Below are 18,724 nucleotides of genomic sequence, written 5' to 3' on the forward strand. Positions count from 1 at the left end.
TCAGGCAATAGCGAAATTTCTGTTGCTTGTGAAATGGTTCGCATTATCTGCCTCCAATAGTTCATGATAATTGGGCAGTCCCATATGGTATGAAAGAAGGTTCCCTCCTCCCCACAGCCCCTCAGGCAGAACGGGTGTGGAGCTCTTTGTATTTTGTGCAGTGTATTCCTAGTATAATATATTCTGTGTAATATCTTAAGTTGTACTAATCGCAGCCGCATCGAGATACCCACCTCTCTGGGAGATGCTAGGGCCTCCCTCCATTCTGGCTCTTCTATATCACCTACCTCCGTTACCCATTTCCCTTTCAAAGTGCTTGTAGGGTCTGGTGAATTATTGATCATCTTTCGGTATGTGAGAGAGGTGGCTTTTTGCATCATGTGATCTGTCAGGAGTCTGTCCTCTAATGGGGAGGCCTCAGAGATCTCAGAGTTTAAAGGAATTGCCGCCAGTAAAGCGTGCCTTATTTGTATATAACAAAACTTTTCAGTCTGGCCTAACTCATATTGCTGTTGCAATTGTAGGAATGGGATCACCCCCCCCCCTTGTCCCATAAATCCCCCACTGTGGAGATGCCTATGTTGTCCCACACTGTGAAGCCCTTACATCTCCGTAGTTGCCCTAGTGCTTTAGTATCCCAGAGTGGTGTCATTTTTGTTATCACTCCTTTCCACCCCAGTCTGGCGTGTGCTGTATACCATAATGATACTGTGTGTTTAGTCGGTCCCATCAATTTTGTCGCCTTGCCTTTGTTGTAGAGCGCCGCTAGCATGTTGTTAGCGCCTAGCTGAGCTCTGTCTGCTTTGTATGCTGGGTCATCATAGGGTGCATGTATCCAGTGATTTATGACTTTGAGCTGTGCGGCCCAGTAATATAATTGAAGGTTAGGGAGTGCTATCCCCCCATCATACCAGCTACTATATAGTTTTGCTTGGGCTATGCGGGCCGGGCGGTTGCCCCAAAGAAGAATTGAGATCAATGCCGCCACTTGTTTGAAATATTGGGGTGGAACTATGTCAGGCGTATTTTCTAGGGCATACAAAAAACGGGGGAGAGCCTTCATTTTATACAATGCTGCCCTTCCGGGAAGTGTGAGGGGCAATGGAGCCCAGTGCTTCACATCGCGTTGAAGTCTTTCAAGCGGGGGGGCTAAATAGAAGTCGGCTGCTGAGTTAGTGACGTGTATCCCGAGATATTTGAAGGAGTCTTCCGTAACCAGTAACGGACACTATGCTGGGAGAGACGGGCTCGGTCCCTTGAGTATATACGTCTCTGATTTGGACCAATTAATAGTATATCCTGAAAGTCTACCATGAGCGTTGCAAATGTCTAGCAGCCCCGGCACAACGTTACTAGGTTCCGTTAAATACACCAGCATGTCATCGGCGTAGAGTGAGACACGGTCCTCCCAACTCTCTTTCCAGTAGATTCCCTTTAACAGTGGGGTCTGTCTAATAATTGTCGCCAGTGGTTCCAGCACCAGTGCGAACAAGAGCAGCGAAAGAGGGCAGCCTTGACGTGTGCCCTGCGCCAAATCAATCTCTCCTGATATGTGCCCATTGGCTGTAACTCTAGCGATCGGATTAGTGTACAAGAGCTTTATCCACGCACGGAATTTCGGGCCAAAACCAACACGCGCCAAAACTGCAAATAAGTACTTCCATTCCACTATGTCAAACGCTATCTTTGCGTCTAGCGCCAGCACCACAGTCGGATCCATCAGACTTGAAGCCCTAGCCATCGCTCCTTGTAGTGTTCTAAGATTGAGGGCCGTGTTCCTGTGTGGCATAAATCCTGACTGATCTGGGTGTATCGGTTTTGGCAGGTGTGTCACCAATCTAGCTGCTAAAGGTTTTGCTAAAATTTTTCCGTCTGCATTGAGCAGTGAGATTGGACGGTAGGCCGAACTGTCAGTGGGGGTTTGGTTGGCTTTGGGATTGCTACTATCGTTGCAGCTCGCTGATCTAATGGCAGTTCAGCTACTTCCAAACTCTCTTTAAACATGGCCAAGAGATACAGGCTCAATGTGTCCGTCATTAGTTTATACCATTCTACTGGTATTCCGTTCGGGCCCAAAGCCTTCCCTGATTTTACTAACTTTATGGCTGTTTGGAGTTCCTCCACTGTTAAGTTTGTCTCTAATTCTAAAGCTGCCTCCGGTGTCAAGACTGTCATATCAATGTTTTGGAGTGACTCTTGTATGTCCGCTTCTGACAGACTTGCGGTAGGAGTGTATACTTCTCTAAAATGATCTGCCAAGAAATTTACTATATCGTCTGGGTGTGTTGTGAGCGTCTCTTCCTTTATCTGAGCTGCTGAAGACCTCTTGCGCCTTCTCCGCCTCTACCTAGCCAGGCCAGCATTTTCCCGCCTTATCTCCTACGTCATATATCCTGTCTCGTGTCGCCATAATGTTCTCAACTGTCCTTGCTTGTAAGTGATCCCTGTATTGTTGCTGACATATATTCAGTATGTGTGCTGTGTCTGTGTTTGGGTTGATCTCCTGTGCGGATTCTGCGTCTTGGAGTGTCTTCTCCAACTCCGCTAGTTCTCTGTGGCGCTCCTGTTTATATCCCGTAATGGACGCAATAGCCTGTCCCCTAAAGACAGACTTATAAGCTTCCCAGAAGGTACTAGGGGAGTCAACTGAGGTCGCATTTTCTTCAAAGTAGTGTGTAGTGGAATTACAAAGCGATTTTTTGATGTTCGGTACTGTGAGATAGCCTGGGTATATGGGGTAAATTCTTCTACGACTTTTCTTCGGACAGGCGAGTGTCAGCACTAACGGGGAGTGGTCCGATATGCCCCTAGGTTTTATGGCGACGTCTACAATGTTCTGCATTCTAACATCTAGCATAAGGAAGTAATCTATGCGGGATAGGCTGCTATGGACCGCGGAGTGATACGTATATTGATGAGCTTCCGGATGTGTGCGTCTCCACACGTCCACTAGTCCCATCGCCTCCAAGAATCCCTGGAAGCGCGATGGTCCAGGTGTATGGTTGCGTATTGGAAATCTATCTAAGGCGGCATCTAGTACGGTGTTAAAGTCCCCTCCTATTATAAGATCTTCCATGGAAGACCCAGTAAGAAGTCATTTAGTGGCGGCAGCGCCACTGCATGTAGTGCTGGTGGTATATAGACCGAGACGACATTGAAAAGCTTACCCTCCCATTGCCCCTGGACAGCTGCAAATCGTCCCTGATCGTCTACTTTAGTCTGCAGAACCAAGAACGATGATGACTTTTTTGTTAGCACACCAGTGCCTCTAGACCCTGTGATGAATTCAGAATGAGCGATCATTTTATAACCCAATCTATCCAGAGCTTTGCACGCCGACCCCGTAAGATGTGTTTCTTGTAATAGTGCTATCGCCGGGTTGTTCCTCTTTAGGGCCTGTAAGACCAGTCCCATCTTTATTTTGTCACCCAGTCCTCTTACATTCCATGTTATGATTATGAGGGGCTGGACTGTGGTTTCCGCGCCACCATGTCAGTGCTGCTCGGTATTATGTCACGGGCCATAGGTGCTGTGTAGTGTTTGCATGGATGTATACAGACCTGTCAGGTCATGTATACCTGAGTTGACTATCAGTCCCGCGGACTGTGGTAACAAATCTAGATCGTGCAGTGTGAGTTGTGTCTATAAGCCCACCTGTGCAGTGAAATGCTACTCTACTTGCATTGCCGTAAACAAGAACAAACAATTTACATAAATGAATAACCATCCCCCCTCGATCCCTTCCCCCCCTCCCTGCCTCCCTGCTATGCGAACTTGTAACTACCCGCCTCCCCAACTTAGCAGAGCGCTCCTTCCCACCCAACAACATAGTACTTGCGTGTCCGGCGGTAGTAAGTCCAGTGAAATTCCCAGAACTTCTGTCCCCCCAAGGCTGGACCCGACCCTTTCTCAGAGCCGCCGCAGCCTCATTATTACAGTATTGCGTTCAGCTTGCCAGTAGTCTTTGAAAGAAGCATCTTTGGGTCGCAGCTTATTCTTCTTCCACATGTTCCGGGGATTGCCCGGATTCCGAATGTTCGGTGCGTTGTGAATCTGCCCATTCTTGTCCGTTCCGCCGGCGAGATTTTCTGTTTACTTGGTTACCTCTGCCTGCTTGGCGCCAGCCCTCAAGCCAGTCCTGCTCCGCCTCAGGAGTTTCGAAAAACCATGTCTGATCGTCTGCTACCACCCGGAGCCTCGCCGGGAGAAGCATAGAGTATGGTAGTTCTTTCGCTCCCAGTTCTTTTTTAACCTCCTGAAAGTTCCGCCTTCGCCGCGATACAGCCGCCGTGTAGTCAGGAAAGAAAGTTACCGTTGAGTTCTGCACACGTACTGGCGGAGCTGACCTTGCGGCCTGCAAGATAGTATCTCTGTCTCTGAAGTTGAAGAGACGGGCCAGCACTGGTCTCGGGGGAGGTCCCTGTTTAGGCCTGCCGCCAGGAACTCTATGCGCTCGTTCCATGGTAAAGAAGTTTGAGAGCCCTGTAGGCTTTAACACTGACTTTATCAGGTCTTCCACATACAGGTCCATAGCTTGTTTGCCTTCAGTCTCTGGAATTCCAATTATGCGTACATTGTTGCGTCGTGCGCGTCCCTCCTGATCGTCAAGCTTGTCGGCCAGAGACTTATTCTCTTTCTTGAGTTGAGCGACTTCAGTTTGCACTCTGACGTGTCAGTCACCAGGGATTTCGTCGCGATTTCTACTTCTTTCACCCTGTCGGCCATTTTGTGAAGATCTGCCCTTAGGAGGGAGATATCGGTAGAGATCGTGCCAACCGTGGCCTGGACGTTCGTCAATGCCACCATTACACCTTCCAACGTGATCTTTTTTGCCCCTTCAGCCACCTGGATTTTGGTCGTGGACTGTCTTCCTTCCGAGTGTGGCGCGGAGGTCTTCTCAAAGGCATATTTGTCCAGCTTGGATTGGGCATTGTTGGTTCTCATGCCCTGGCCTGTTTGCAAATATGCAGTCCTATTCTTGGAGTGGGCGAATCCCTGAGTATGGGTACTGTTGCTGATGAGTCTTTTCGCGCCGCTCAGGGTTAGAACAGACCTCCGTTATCCGCCGCGTCTCAGCGGTGCACCGTTATAGTCACAGCGTGAGGAAGGAAGATATTTCCTGATAATCCAAGTATGGGCTCCACACCTTCCTCTGTGCTGCAATAGACCTCCGTGTCTTCAGCCGCTCCACAGCAATGTTCTCACCGAGGTGCCGCAATCAGACCTGTATTTGTGCCGGCCTAGGCGTCTAAGTGCCTTTTACAAGGATTGTGCCCCCTCGCCTTCCCCCCGCTTGAGAATCCTTATGAGAGGTATTGCGCCTACTGTTTCCGCCGCGTCTCACCCACGAGAGTCTTGGGGTGATGAGCGGCGGCCGCTTGCAGTGTCTGTGAAGGGGGGTATGTTTTGGTGCCGTCCCGCACCCTCTCCCTGCAGCCCGTTCTTCAAGTGCCCATCGAAGAGGCAACGAGAACTCAGTCTTTGGTTCGGTGTCCATAGCTGCCGCAGTCCCGGAGGTGGGGGGGGGGAGTACTGGCGCCACTCACCCTCAACCCCAAGAACGATCTTCTTTTCTACCGCAGGCTCAGTCCGATGTCCAATGCGCCCCCCACCTCACACGAATGCCAGGCAGTTCTAAGCTCCACTTTTGCAGTTTCGGCACATCGATCGCGCCCGGAGGTCAGTATCTCGTGTGCACTAGTTATGACTCTCTCTGGGGGCGCAAGTAGCCGGGTACTGTTAATTCCGACGGCGAGTCTTCCGCCGGCATATCGACCTCTCGGGTGTCTTCCGGTCGTCTTGCGCTCCACTTCGGCGTCGTTGCTCACTCGAGCACCCGTTCTCTATCTGCTGCAAGGCTGCTCCATCGCCGTCAACAGTTTCTGCTCTTCCTGGCCACCAATTTACTCCGGAGTTGCAGCGGCTGCCACCGCTCGATCACGGGGGGCGGCTCCAGTATCCGGGGGTCAGTTACATTACGGATAATTGAGGGGATAGTCGGAAGGCCGTGTCTTCCCCGGAGCTCCTGGGCTAAGCGGACATCTTAGCCGGCTGTCAGCCACGCCCCCCTGAAGGATCCTTTTTTGAAGTTGATAATGTTATATGATTACAGGCGGATAATCTATATTTCGGCTCTATAAACTGTGCAAAGTTTGAATTCAACCAGCAAAATACTCAACTTTGTGAATTAGTTCGGGAAATAGGTTTTGAAAGCTATTTCTCCCACAAAAGGGTAGGATTTTTTCGACCACTTGTCATTCGCTGAAGTGGACGAATAGAAGCTTACCAATTGCCCACCCCCTTATTTTATTTTCTTCAATTTAGCCCATACTTAGTCCCTCGTTACAAGTGGGCTCTTAATATCGATTTATACGGAAACAGGTGTGTTAGCCCAAGTTGATACTAATAGCCATGAATGAATTTTTCATGCAATAATACCACACATAAATTTGGCACAATTGAATCAAGGGGCAAATCCACAAGGTCAAACCTGTTGAATTAGGATCTATAAAATAGCCCAGAATTTGGGAATTTCATGAGGAAATTGGGATCTAACACCAATTTCCTCCTGTTTTTCCCACTAACCTATAAATGTGGTTACATATAATCACAGATTAATCCCACATCCCAGCATTAATGATACATAATTACTGCACAGTGATTATTGCAGGACTAGTATTGTAGTAGGCCCTAGTGAGAACATAACATATGCATTATTTGCCATGTATTACAAATTCAATAATATCTTGAAGGTATCAAAAAGGTTACCTGTTTTCTATCATGCAGTACTGGCCAGGTGGGGAAAGCTTTGTCACCTGAATGATCATCTTCTGGGTCTGTCTTAATGTCCCTCCTTCTGCTCTTCTTTGTGGTATCCTTCTGACTCAACTGCAAAAGAACAAAAAAAATCAGCATTTAACAGTATCTCTTCCAAACACAAATCATTCGAATAAGAAGACTACCTTAGATTACGCAAAATGCTCCAACTGCCCTGCAGAGCAGAGAGATGAAATGTATTTCAAATTTATAGTGATGCAGTATTCTAACTAATCTATTGACTCCAAATTATCTTTCGTACAATAATGTTGTGATCAAAAGATTATGCCTACAAAAACATTGTGTTTTAGAGAACAGTGGTCCCTATTTTGGAAGGAAAAATTGACAACCACCATAATGATACGCTTAAATAGATTGTATGTCTTTCCTCCAACCGGACAAGAATTTATTTTTATATAAGTTCAGTTGATTGTGATTCAAAACATTAAATGACAAGTGGGCACAGCCGTGACCACAGAACACAAGACAAACCAACGAAAAATAGAATGGCCAAAGGCAGGGTATAAAATGTGTCTGTTTGTTTGTAATCACTATGACAAACTTAAATATCCATTTTCACACCATTGATCATTACAATATTATAAAATCATATTGCATATGGTGCTTTTAGTGTCGACGACGTTTCGATGCTATTCACAACAATATAAAGCATCATCTTCAGGACAAGGGATAGTTCATTGTTGTCTTAAGCTTATTCACATATTTTGCCTATAACGCATTAGTTTGAAGGATGAACAAGGTTCAACGGTAATGACACGCTTGTAATACGGCCCAGTAGATCCGTAACGGCGGCTGACAGCCACTAAATCGTCAATAGGCTATGGGCATTCCTTGTATGGTTTAATTCCTGATATCAAGATATGTCAGTGCCGGATTGCACTTGAGGCTTTTGGTTAAGCAACAATTCCGTTAGGTGCCAGGTTGCACCTCTTGAATAACGGCAGAAAGTCAGGGCACGGGGGCTTGACTTTCCGCCGTTATTCAAGAGGTGCAACCTGGCACCTAGCGGAATTGTTACTTAACAAAAAGCCTCAAGTGCAATCCGGCACTGACATATATTGATATCAGGAATTGAACCATACAAGGAAGGCCCATAGCCTATTGACGATTTAGTGGCTGTCAGCCCCCGTTACGGATCTACTGGACCGTATTACAAGCGTGTCATTACCGTTGAACCTTGTTCAACAATGAACTATCCCTTGTCCTGAAGATGATGCTGGCTGGCTGGCTGGACGAAAGACATACGATCTATTTAAGCGTATGATTATTGTGGTTGTCCATTTTTCCTTCCAAAATAGGGACCACTGTTTTCTAAAATATGTTACTGCCCAAGGTCCCTATGGCATACCTTCTGGGTTTCCCTTGTTTTGTATAATACAAAAACATTGTGGACAAAAATATTGAACATAATCAAAGTTTTTTAAAACATTTTTTACCAGTAACTTTGAATTTTAAAATATTGTTTATTGTATTATCTTTTATTATTATTATATGGTTTCATTATATTGAAATATGCTTTTTTTTAATTATTTATATGATTATGAAAAGTATGTTTAATTATGTTAAAAAAATATAAGCAGTGTTTCTAAACTGTATATAAATTAATGTTACCTGATTATAATCTTAGTTCTTTAATTTAATTGCTATTTTTTTGCTAAACTAATCAATCAATCAATCAATCAATTATTTATTCGATCCACTAGATAAGATCATACAAGCACAAATAAAAGAATAAAACAGTATACATTTCCAATTCATCTTACATAACAGTCAATAGCAGCAGTTTCCTTTCACATATAATACAAAACTCTTGTTGTTTAAATAGACCCAAAGTGTACTGTGCAAATTTTCTGCATGTTAAATCCAATACTATTTGCTACCCCCCTTCCTCTTTTTCATGCATGCCCATAAAAACATGGCTACCGAAAAGCAAACCAGAGGGTCAGACAATGATTTAAAAAAATTAAGTGGCACCCGACGTTGTTTAAAATGTTGGCGCTTTAAAATCGGGACAAGGTAGTCATTCCTTTCTTTCTCATAGAGCAAACAACAAAACTAAGTGTAGCTCAGTGTGTGTGGAGAGGTTATCACACGGGCACACAATCAAATCTGAATGATTATGTTTTTCTGCGTAGCCTAACATCAACGATATCACGTGAAATCTTAATAATATGAATTTGTGATATGCACTAGTGACGTTTGCTAAGTAGGAGTACCCTCACTCTATCAAAGGTGATCTCAGGCGATAGACATGAACTGCCTGTTTGTTCCAATTCATTTCTATCTGGTTGTACTCTGCCATCAATTAAAACCCGTTAATTACCTTTTGCTTTGAGACCTTTCTGCAAGCTAGTGAATCCCTGATTAAGTCAGGGAGCCCAATATCATTCAATACTGACTCAATGTAGTTAAGCCACCTGAACCTTCTGTGGTTTTCCAATTTTATTATAAGCAGTTTCTTATTATACTTTGCATCAGGGTCACCGTGCCCCTCAACCAGATTGAGTGCCACAGTAGGATCTGGGCTAGCCGAATTGAGTCTGAGATATAGGGTAAGTCCAGTTCTATATGTAAAATATAGTTAGAGGAAGAGGGAGGAAGGCCCACTAGAGACTTAAAAAAGTTGTTTTCAGTCGTTTGGAGGGAGCCTGTCAATACCATGCCCCAAACTCCTGCCCATACGTTGCTGCAGCCTTTATCTTATACTGAAAGATATTCTTTATCGGAAGTAATGGTCTAGCTCCCAATTTTTTGGAAAAGGATTTTAAGACCGAACGGCTTTCCTCCATTCCCAACAGCCTTCCTTCCATCAGCTTTGACCACAATGGACTTTTGTCAAAGAGAATCCCCAGGTAGGGGATGGTATCAACTACCTCAATCCTTCCGGGGTTCGCGTGGAGGTACGGGGTTTTGTCTCTTTTTCTAGCCCCAGATATAATTGCATAGGATTTAGTCGGATTAACTTTCAGATCTATTGAATCCATGAAGGATACATACGCAGTTATCAGGCGTTGGAGAGCTAGCTCCGTTCTTGCGATCAGCACTGCGTCACCCGCATAGGCCAATATGGGTAGCAGGTGTGAGTCAAAAACGGGAACGTCCCGTGTGGTCACCAAGAGGGCATCCTCAACTCCGTGTGTATGAATAGAGAAGAAGAATGGTGTGAGGACGCAGCCCTGCCTTACCCCTCTACCGATTTTGATTAGGCGGGTACAGTCCCCATTTTTGGTGTTGCGGACCGATGCTGTGGTGTTTGAGTATGTCTGTCTAATGAAGTGAATTATGGCTAAGTCAACCCCCATCTCCTCCATTATGATCCATAGCTTGCCATGAACCACACAGTCAAATGCTGCCACGGTCAGTAAATGCCATATAGATCTTCCCTTCCTTTATTCTGGTGTAATTGTCTATTACCAGGGCTAAGTTCAAGCACTGGTCCACAGTACCCTATCCCTGCTGGAACCCGTACTGCGCCTGGATTAAGATATTATTCCCCTGGACCCAACCCTCTAGCTTAAACAGAAGGAGTCGGCCCATTAGCTTTGCTGTGGTATCCAGCAGGGAGCTTGGTCTGTATTTCTTTGGGTTAGCCTTATCCCCTTTTTGTGTTTTAGAACAATAACACTTGTTGACCATGAGGGGGGAGGGCCTGCCTGCGCTATGTTTTTAAGGACATTCGTTAGTAGGGGCGCCCATAGGTCCGGGATCATACTGAAAAAGTCTATTGGGAAACCATCCGGTCCTGGGGCCGTTCCAGGGCTACAGAGTATGAGGCTTCTTCTCACATCACTGAGTGTGAAGGAAAGTGAGTCCTGTGCGTTTAGGTCTATAGTATGCAATGACGAGGGAGGATTAGTGCTAGAGGCAAAGATGTTTTCAAAATGGGTCTCCCAAGCGTCTTCATCTACGCCAATATCTATTGTGGGGTCTCTGGGATTTTTAAAGTGTGGGGCATTAATTATCTTCTAGAAAGCTCGACTATTACCCGTGCTTGCTGCCTCTTCAAGATCCGACCATGCATCATCCTTAATAGCTCTTTCCCTGTTTTTTCTTGCTAGGTTATAAGTAGTCTGCAGTGCTCCTATTTGGTCTGAGGTTCTAGGTTTGGTTTTCAAGGCAGACATTATAGCCTTCCTCGCTTTAGTACAAGGGGAGTCAAGCGAGCCCTTGCCTCTCTCAGTCTTTAAGGATTTGGTGCATGTGAGGGCCAGTTTTAACTTTTCCAAACAACCACAAAAAGAGGATACCACTACCCCTGGGTCCGTTCGGGTTCCAGGCATATAGATATATTACCCTGGTTGGTTCAAACAATTTCTGGAACAATCTAAATTTCATGCATGTGTGCCCACTTAAGTGGAAAGCCATTTTTTCTTTCCACAATTGGTGGGCCAACTTTTTGATGGGATGTAGAGTCCCTTGTGGATACACTTAACTGTAAGGATAGAATGGCATGGTCGCTAAAAATCGTGAGTTGATTTTCTAACAGGGTGGCCCTAATGCTGAGGGGATTAGTGACTAATATATAATCAATCGTTGACTCATACCCGATTCGCTTAAAAGTTCGGCCTGGATTTCCTATTGGTAGGTTTGGGACATTACTTATTAACATTTTAAAGGAAAATAGAATTCTATTTAAGCAGTTTCCAACTTCACTATGGGTGAAGTGGTATATTGGTTTCCCCCCCCCCAAGTCCTCTAAGCCACAGACAGGGACATCATTGTTTTTACAGGGGTGTATTTTAAAATCGCCCAGACAAATAATGTTGACTGCCTCATTCTTAAAATCACTTAAGAAGTTATCTAATGCCTTATGTAGCTCACCCACCACAGAGTGCATATTTGGCCCAAACTCCTTATTGTAAAAATTTATTAGGAGCCATGTACCTTCCTTTGAATGTCAGCAAATGGAAGTGTGGGGTAGGCAAATCAAACTTTTTTACTTTGTATTGTTGATTATTTGGAATTAAGGTTAAGAGACCCCCCTTAGCCCTCCCTAAAAAAGAAGGTCTAGTCAGTGTTTGGAAGTAGCGATATTTATTTACGAAGATTGACCCCGTAGACCATGTCTACTGAAAACATGCAAAGTTGTGGTCTTGCCAGAATTTTCACCAGTTATCGTCACTCAGTTGTGGGACAAAACCTGCCACATTTCATAATGCTATTTTAATAATAGTTTTCTTTTCCCCCAATTGTCTGTTGGCTGTATTTGGGCTCCTTTAAGTGATAGGGAACAGAATATCCTGACTGTCGCAACCTTCTTGAGGTTTTATCTCGGTTGGGCATAGTCAATCGCATGATTTTAGATCGGAGAGAGAAGCAAATCTATTCTCCAACCACAACCCCAATGCCCCAAAATTTCTTGATGGATTTAGCCAGGTCTGTGGGTCCCTCTGTTGGGGTCTAATTCCTGCAACCGACAGGAAAAGAGGTCTGTAGAAGTATTCCAGTGATAAAACAGTACTCTGGGAGCCCTTAGGGGGAGCCTTACATTGGTACGCTAGGAGGGATCTAATCACAATTTCATTGTTGAAATTTATCAACACGCAATCTCCTGGCATCTCTTTCCTTGAAGTGCCCAACCAACCTATCCTTCTAGCCATAGTGACTTGATGCCCCTTTCCCCCACTTCGTTTAGTCGATGCATCAGTCAATGGAGGGCTTTAGACATTAGTTGGTCAGTCGTTTCTAGTTGACCCTCCCTCAAAAGTGGTACATTCGCCAACACCAATACAAGTGGGGACCCTTCCGGTAGGTGGTGCAAAGTCTGAAGTCCAGTGGTCATGCTTCCAGCCATGAATCTGTCCCCCCGGGTGGTCAGACCTCCTCTTCGGCCCTGGTGAAGTTAAGACCTGGTTTGTCGATGCTGTATTAGGATGGCAATTTTGTGGAACCTCCCCTACTAGGGCCCCCAGGTGACAATTCAGCTTTTGCAAGGATGTTTGAGTATGGTGGGTTGTGTTAGTATGGATATCAGAATTGGAGTGTGCAAGGTTGACCAGATTACTATGAGCAGGATCTGTATTTGGACAGTTCCGGATCATTTCTGATCTGCGGGTCCCCACCGTCTCTGTGCCAGTGCTGGGTCAGTTCCTGAGATGCGATGCCTCAAGGGAGGGAAAGTTATTTGCGACCTGAAAGTCCAGGTGGGCTAACTTCTCTTCAATCTGACTTAGCTTCAGCAGGATAGGATTCAACATGGTGGGGACCATATTTTCTAGTCGCTGCCACGTGTCGTAATTGTTCATCAATAGCCACAAAGTTAGGGTAATGGAGGATTTGCTCAGTTTTGAGCAGGTTCCATTTCTTCAGCCCCCCTTGTTTTGGCCGATCTAGAGATTTTTGCTAGTTTCCGTCTCTGGGGGCTGCTACCCCTTTTTCTTTTTTCTGGCCGATGCCAATGGTGGGTATTCTTGACGTGCTAAAATGGGGTAGGAGAAGATGGGTTTTGGGGGGTGGAGTCTGTAAATATTCCTGGTCCGAGTTCTGGTAAGGGAGGTTGCATGGGACCTTTAGGTGTACACTGGCCCCCAAGGAAGATCGCTTCTGAAGAATAGGTATCGCTCAGTTCTATTTCATGTAATATAACAGACGCCGCCCTTCTTAAGAATGCATCGAGGGTTGCTGCAATTCCCCCACTCTCTTGGTCACTCTGATCCTTGGGCTTACTCATTGTGAAAGAAATAATATTAATATCTGCGTATAGTACCTTAGTGGAGTCCGTGTTGTTAGAGGGGGGGCCCAGCCAAGCCTCCTCCGGCCGTGGACCGGCTCGCCATTGGCCAGAGCGCTGCCTGCATGCGTCCCACACCCCGGGCTGTTGGGGCTAGCTTTATGTGCATTCGTGCGCAAAAGTTGGTGGGAGTTGCGGTCCGGCGGGCAGGAGGGATCCAAACAGTTCCACAGCATCTGGAATACTGGAATTAGAAACCTAACCATAGGAAGAACAGGGATTCCACTGAACATGTGTGAAAAACCTTTCCAGTAATAAAAATTATTTTCTAGAGTCCCCTCACCCACCAGGGTTACCTTTAGGTGGCATTCTTCGACATTGGGGTCCTTTCAATCCGCTGCGATGGAGGCATGCTGCAACTTGTGAACTACGTAGGAGCACTTCGTTTTTTGGACAATATGTGTGGTGCAGTGATGTGGAGTGGGAAAAATAGGTTAAAAATACCAAGCTAGTGAGCTAATATTTTATTCCTGATCCTAGTTGGTACATTTTAAAATCAGGGGTTAATACTAGGGAAAGACCTAACTGTAATGAGTATGGTGTCCCTAAAATTGGGTCAACATGTTTCGAGCTGTCCCCTACAGCTCTTCTTCGGGACCACATGAGGGCCAGCCCCATGCGTACCACTCCTAAAGAATCCTGTGAATAGGAAGCAATGGGGTGCACACTTAATGTGTGCTCACCTGATACTTAATACATACAGTTGTTCAATGACACACTGTATTTTTGTTTAGGCAGAAATATGCCTCATGATCTGCAGGGATGGAGAGGTATGTAGTCACACCTTCGTCAAAGCACTCCCCTTGGAAAATTACCTGATGGCACCCCTGGTGACTGCAAACAGTGCCAGGAAGAAACGTGACTACAACCGCCACGGGTCATGGATGCTGGCTTTATGCGGGTCCGCGCGCAAAAGTTTGTGGAAGTTGCGGTCCGGCGGGCAGGAGAGATCCAAACAATGGCAGGAAGAAATAAGGGTAACAATAATCTTTTGTTGTATCTTTTCATTGAACATTCTTTAGCAACATCGTTCTTTAGCCCACTCTGCCACCCCAGTTCAGACATGGCCATATGCAAATCAGTCTGACCCTGTGCCTCATGGGAACAGTCCAGCCCGAACTGCCAAGCCATGCCTTCCCTGGACCGGAAACAAGCTTCCGAGGACCGGTTTCTGGCATTACAGCCGTCTTCAGCCCGGCTTGCTTGAATCCAGTGGCAAAGTGAGCAAGGGATTCACGTCTGAGCATACCCTGCCAACTTATGACGAACAAAGGGGTACAAAAGGGGGTGGTGATGGACGGAGAATCTGAACCAATCAAACACCGTTTAACTACTACCAGCACATTGGGAAACTCGCCCCAGGGTTATGATACAAAGGAACCTAGCATACACACATAGTAGACTAGGCATCCACTAATAGGTCATCACTGAAAATATCAGGAAGAGAGCCCATACTTTAATCCTATGTATCGCATCATGGTGAATAAGCATGCGGCGCACTCACATGGTGACTATGATTGGAGGAGGACCCCCACAAGGTCAGCCTGTGCGCACATGACCCTACCAGTGACGTGAGAATCGACGGCCGTGTCCCCTCCCGCAGCAGTGCGTTCGTGTATGTGCAAGCGCACCTGCTGCTGGCACTGCCAAACTTCACCCTGTCATTGGGAAAGAGTGCCGTCAATCTAGTAGCGTGCGAAAGCACTACTAATGACAGCCCTGGGAATACTGTTTGCGCATCCCCCGCGCGCTTTTTTAAAATCAGTCAATCAAGCGGCTGCACCAAGCTGTCACCCGAATCAGATCTGTCTTTCAAACAGAGTCCCTCTCAGTACCTGTCACCATAACCTGGGCCTGCGCTGCACACAAAGGAAGCAAGTCTCCGGGGAGAGCCAGCTCCACCAGCTCCTTTCCGCTAAGCGGGGACGAGGTGCGCGCTGTGTCCCTGCCTGGGGCCCCTTTGACGCTTTGTATTCATTCTCCCGATTCCCGGCGCCCCTCTCACCATGGTGCTGAAGGAGAAGCCACCGTCTGGAAGAGAGGAAGCAGAGCTACCACCCAGCTTGTGCACTGCTGCCCCGCCGGCCATGGTACATCTCCCGGAGACTGTCATAGAGGAGACTGGGACAGAGACTGCAGGCTCCCGCAAGTTCCTGTGCGGCATAGTCAAAGGTGAGCAGATGTACAGGGAGCAACCCCCGTGGTGGGTAGGAGGGAAAAGAGTTGACTATGATGACCTTTGCTATGTCCACTCGGCACGCTGCACACCCAGCAGGGTGGCAACTGATGTCCGAATCAGTCACAGTCATACTGTCACTGTCTCGTGGTCATGGCAATGACTGAGGCAAAGTGAGTGACTGAGTGTGACCACCAACGCTGCAATGGACTTCAAGAGTCCCACTTCAGTCCTGGGCCAGCCTGTGTCTTAACTCCGAGTCCGCATTGCTGCCATAAGCGGCCCGTTATGAATTGCCACACTCGCCAGCTTTGAATTACAGCAAATAGTAAGTGAAGTAATATATTCTCTGCTTTTGTTTGGTAAATCAGGATTAGATTGTGGGTATACAATAGTTTGTCAGTAGGATCAGGTGATTTGCATCAGTTTCATTTTCATTTCATAGCTTGTCCTTGCTTAAATTAGTGTCATTTCTTATGTTTACCTGTTTACATAAACTTTGCCGCTTTGCAGATTGAAATCACCCTGCCTACCTGGACGCCACTAGCTGCCAGTGGGACCCTTGTGCCTTGCTTCTTGGTCCCGGTGCCTCCTGCGCCGTGAGCGCGTCCTCGCCCACCTGTCCCCCCCCCCCCCCGCTGCCGCGACCTACCAACTAAGCGGCCGCAGTGCGGGGGGACTACATCGTCCAGATCACCGTGCGGGATTGTCCCGCCCACCAGCTGCACTTCGGCGCCCGGAGGTGCTTAAACACCCAGCGTCTGTGGCCGTCCGGGGCTGGCCGAGGCTGGGCTGGGCCATCCCTCTTGGTCTACCCTTCTTCTTTGTTCCAGCCTGCGGACTGAGTACTTATAAATACTGCCTTACTGCCTTTTATATATTACATAGTTATAAGTTTATTATTCTTATTCTTATATTCTTGATGCAATCATTGTTACATGTATTTTTAGTGTGTGATTATTCCACTGTGCTATCATTCTAATATATTTAAGTGTATTGCTAAAAGATATGGGGAAATATACTTCCATTCATTCGAATGGTAAAACAAGAGTATTTGCTAATCCCCCCTTACCTACCCTGACAGCAATAGACAGAATGCTGCAGCAGACGATCGGGGTGGTCGCCTCTGCTTTTGAAAGCACAGAAAGACGCTTATCTCTGCCACCTGGCTTCCTCCCCCCTTAGCTAATACAAATATGTCAATGCTAACTACTAACTCCCAGGATTCCATACTAGCCCCCTCTTTTGTTGCTTTGCCTGGAAGAAATAGTATCACACCAATAGACGAGAGGTCACCTATGGCTCTTACGGATGTAATTGAATTATTGCCCCTAACTGCAAGGTTATCCGGGACCTCCTCTCTATCTGTCATCAATCAGATCAGTGATCCCACTCCTCTAAATGAGGACGTCTCAGGCAAAGAGGGACAAAACATTTTGGGAAGTCCAATCCCTATTTTAAATATTAGTGATAGCCCCTGTGTGAGAACTAGAGGACAGAAGGCTAGATCTAAGCAAAAAACATACTGCTAGAGAAAGGCAATCTAGTAAAAACAAGCAAAACTAGTAAAAGGAATACTAAATCTAAACCAAATAAAGTTATGGAAAATGTAAATGGGAGTAGAGGGAGCGAGGAGAATGATCAGATAGAAACTGCCCCTCTACCAACTACTAGTAGGGACTTAAAAGACGATTCATTCTGGGAGAGAATGGAAACTCTTTTAATTACTTTTTTCAAACCTATTACTCTTAAAGTCAAAAATATAGAAATAAGGCTAACTAACATTGAGGGAAAACTTGACAAGAAGCCGCCCCCAAGTGAGGTTAAGTCCTTACCTCACTTAAGTGCCACATGCTCTAAAACTACCTCATTAGCCCCCGCTAAAGTGCCAGTTCCTGCCAAAGTGGCAGTTCCTGTTAAAACACCAGCTCCAACTAAAACACCAGCCAAATCCAAACATCGTAACCCAAAGCTTACTGATCGACCTAATCACAAAGGCTTTAGAGGAGATACTGTAACTAATAACAATGGGTCTGTTGACTCACCCATGGTAGCCCCGAATGTGTCCTCGTATGTACCATCTCAACAAAACAGAAGATTAGAGGATCAAATAGAGGATCAATTCAAGGAAGGGGTAACACCGAACCTCTTTAACTTAAATCTCCCACCAGAAGCAACACCATATACTGTGGTTTAGGCAAATGGACCCCCACTCCCCCCTAATACTGTTGAAAACTGTTCAACCCTGATAAATAAATCCCTTTATTTCCTGTCATCTAGGGTTGGACTTAAAAATCATCTTTTCTCAGAGTTTAAAATGGCTAGAAGAGCAAGATGGGTAGGCACATCGATAAAAATGCTGAGGGGCGATTGCCCCCCGCTGCCCGCCCATGAACTTAGAAGAACCATGGGTCAGAAGATATGGAATTCCAACATTTAATTAGTATGAAACTCTTAGTGGTCTGGAAAATATCGACTGACTGTAGTCGGACACTATTAACCCCATTGCACCAGGTTTAGATGCAGTCTCTCATCCTGAGATCTGTATAAGTGAACATGTAATTACAATTGGGGAGAAATTACCATCTGTAGTCCTAGCCATGTGTGAGGATGTGGAGGTTGGGGGGGGGGGTGTTCTGACAGCAGATGAGGGCATAGGGCGGGGGGGGGGGTCCAATTGGCCCCCTTTTCAAACATCGACCTCACCCCTATGTCCCCTGCTGACCCGTCTATCCCCCTGATAAGTCCATCAGTGCTTAAAATTTCATCATGGAATATAGCTGGCATTAGATCTAAAATTGAAAACCCAATTTGGAGGGATTTCATTCAATCCCAGAACTTGCTTTGTTTTCAAGAAACGTGGAGCCTTGAACCAGTACATTTGAATGGCTATAGAACTTTTTATACTTCAGCTGTAGCTGTTCCCCATGGAAGACCTAAGGGTGGCTCGAGTGTCTATTTGTCTAACAAATTAGAGCTTG

The 18,724-nt window shown here is 46.1% G+C and overlaps 1 protein-coding gene across 1 annotated transcript in view; it reads right to left on the minus strand.

The window, feature by feature from the left end:
- The window catches only part of LOC147747788 (uncharacterized), a 178,997-nt gene that overhangs the window by 33,217 nt on the left and 127,056 nt on the right, over positions 1 to 18,724 (minus strand). The window contains exon 5 of the mRNA XM_086936364.1: positions 6,769 to 6,888. Coding sequence (XP_086792490.1) covers positions 6,769 to 6,888 — 120 coding nt within the window. The remainder of the gene's footprint in view (positions 1 to 6,768; positions 6,889 to 18,724) is intronic.

This window comes from Lissotriton vulgaris, chromosome 1_1 (genome assembly GCF_964263255.1).
Source record: "Lissotriton vulgaris chromosome 1_1, aLisVul1.2, whole genome shotgun sequence".
In the NCBI taxonomy this organism is placed as follows: domain Eukaryota; kingdom Metazoa; phylum Chordata; class Amphibia; order Caudata; family Salamandridae; genus Lissotriton; species Lissotriton vulgaris.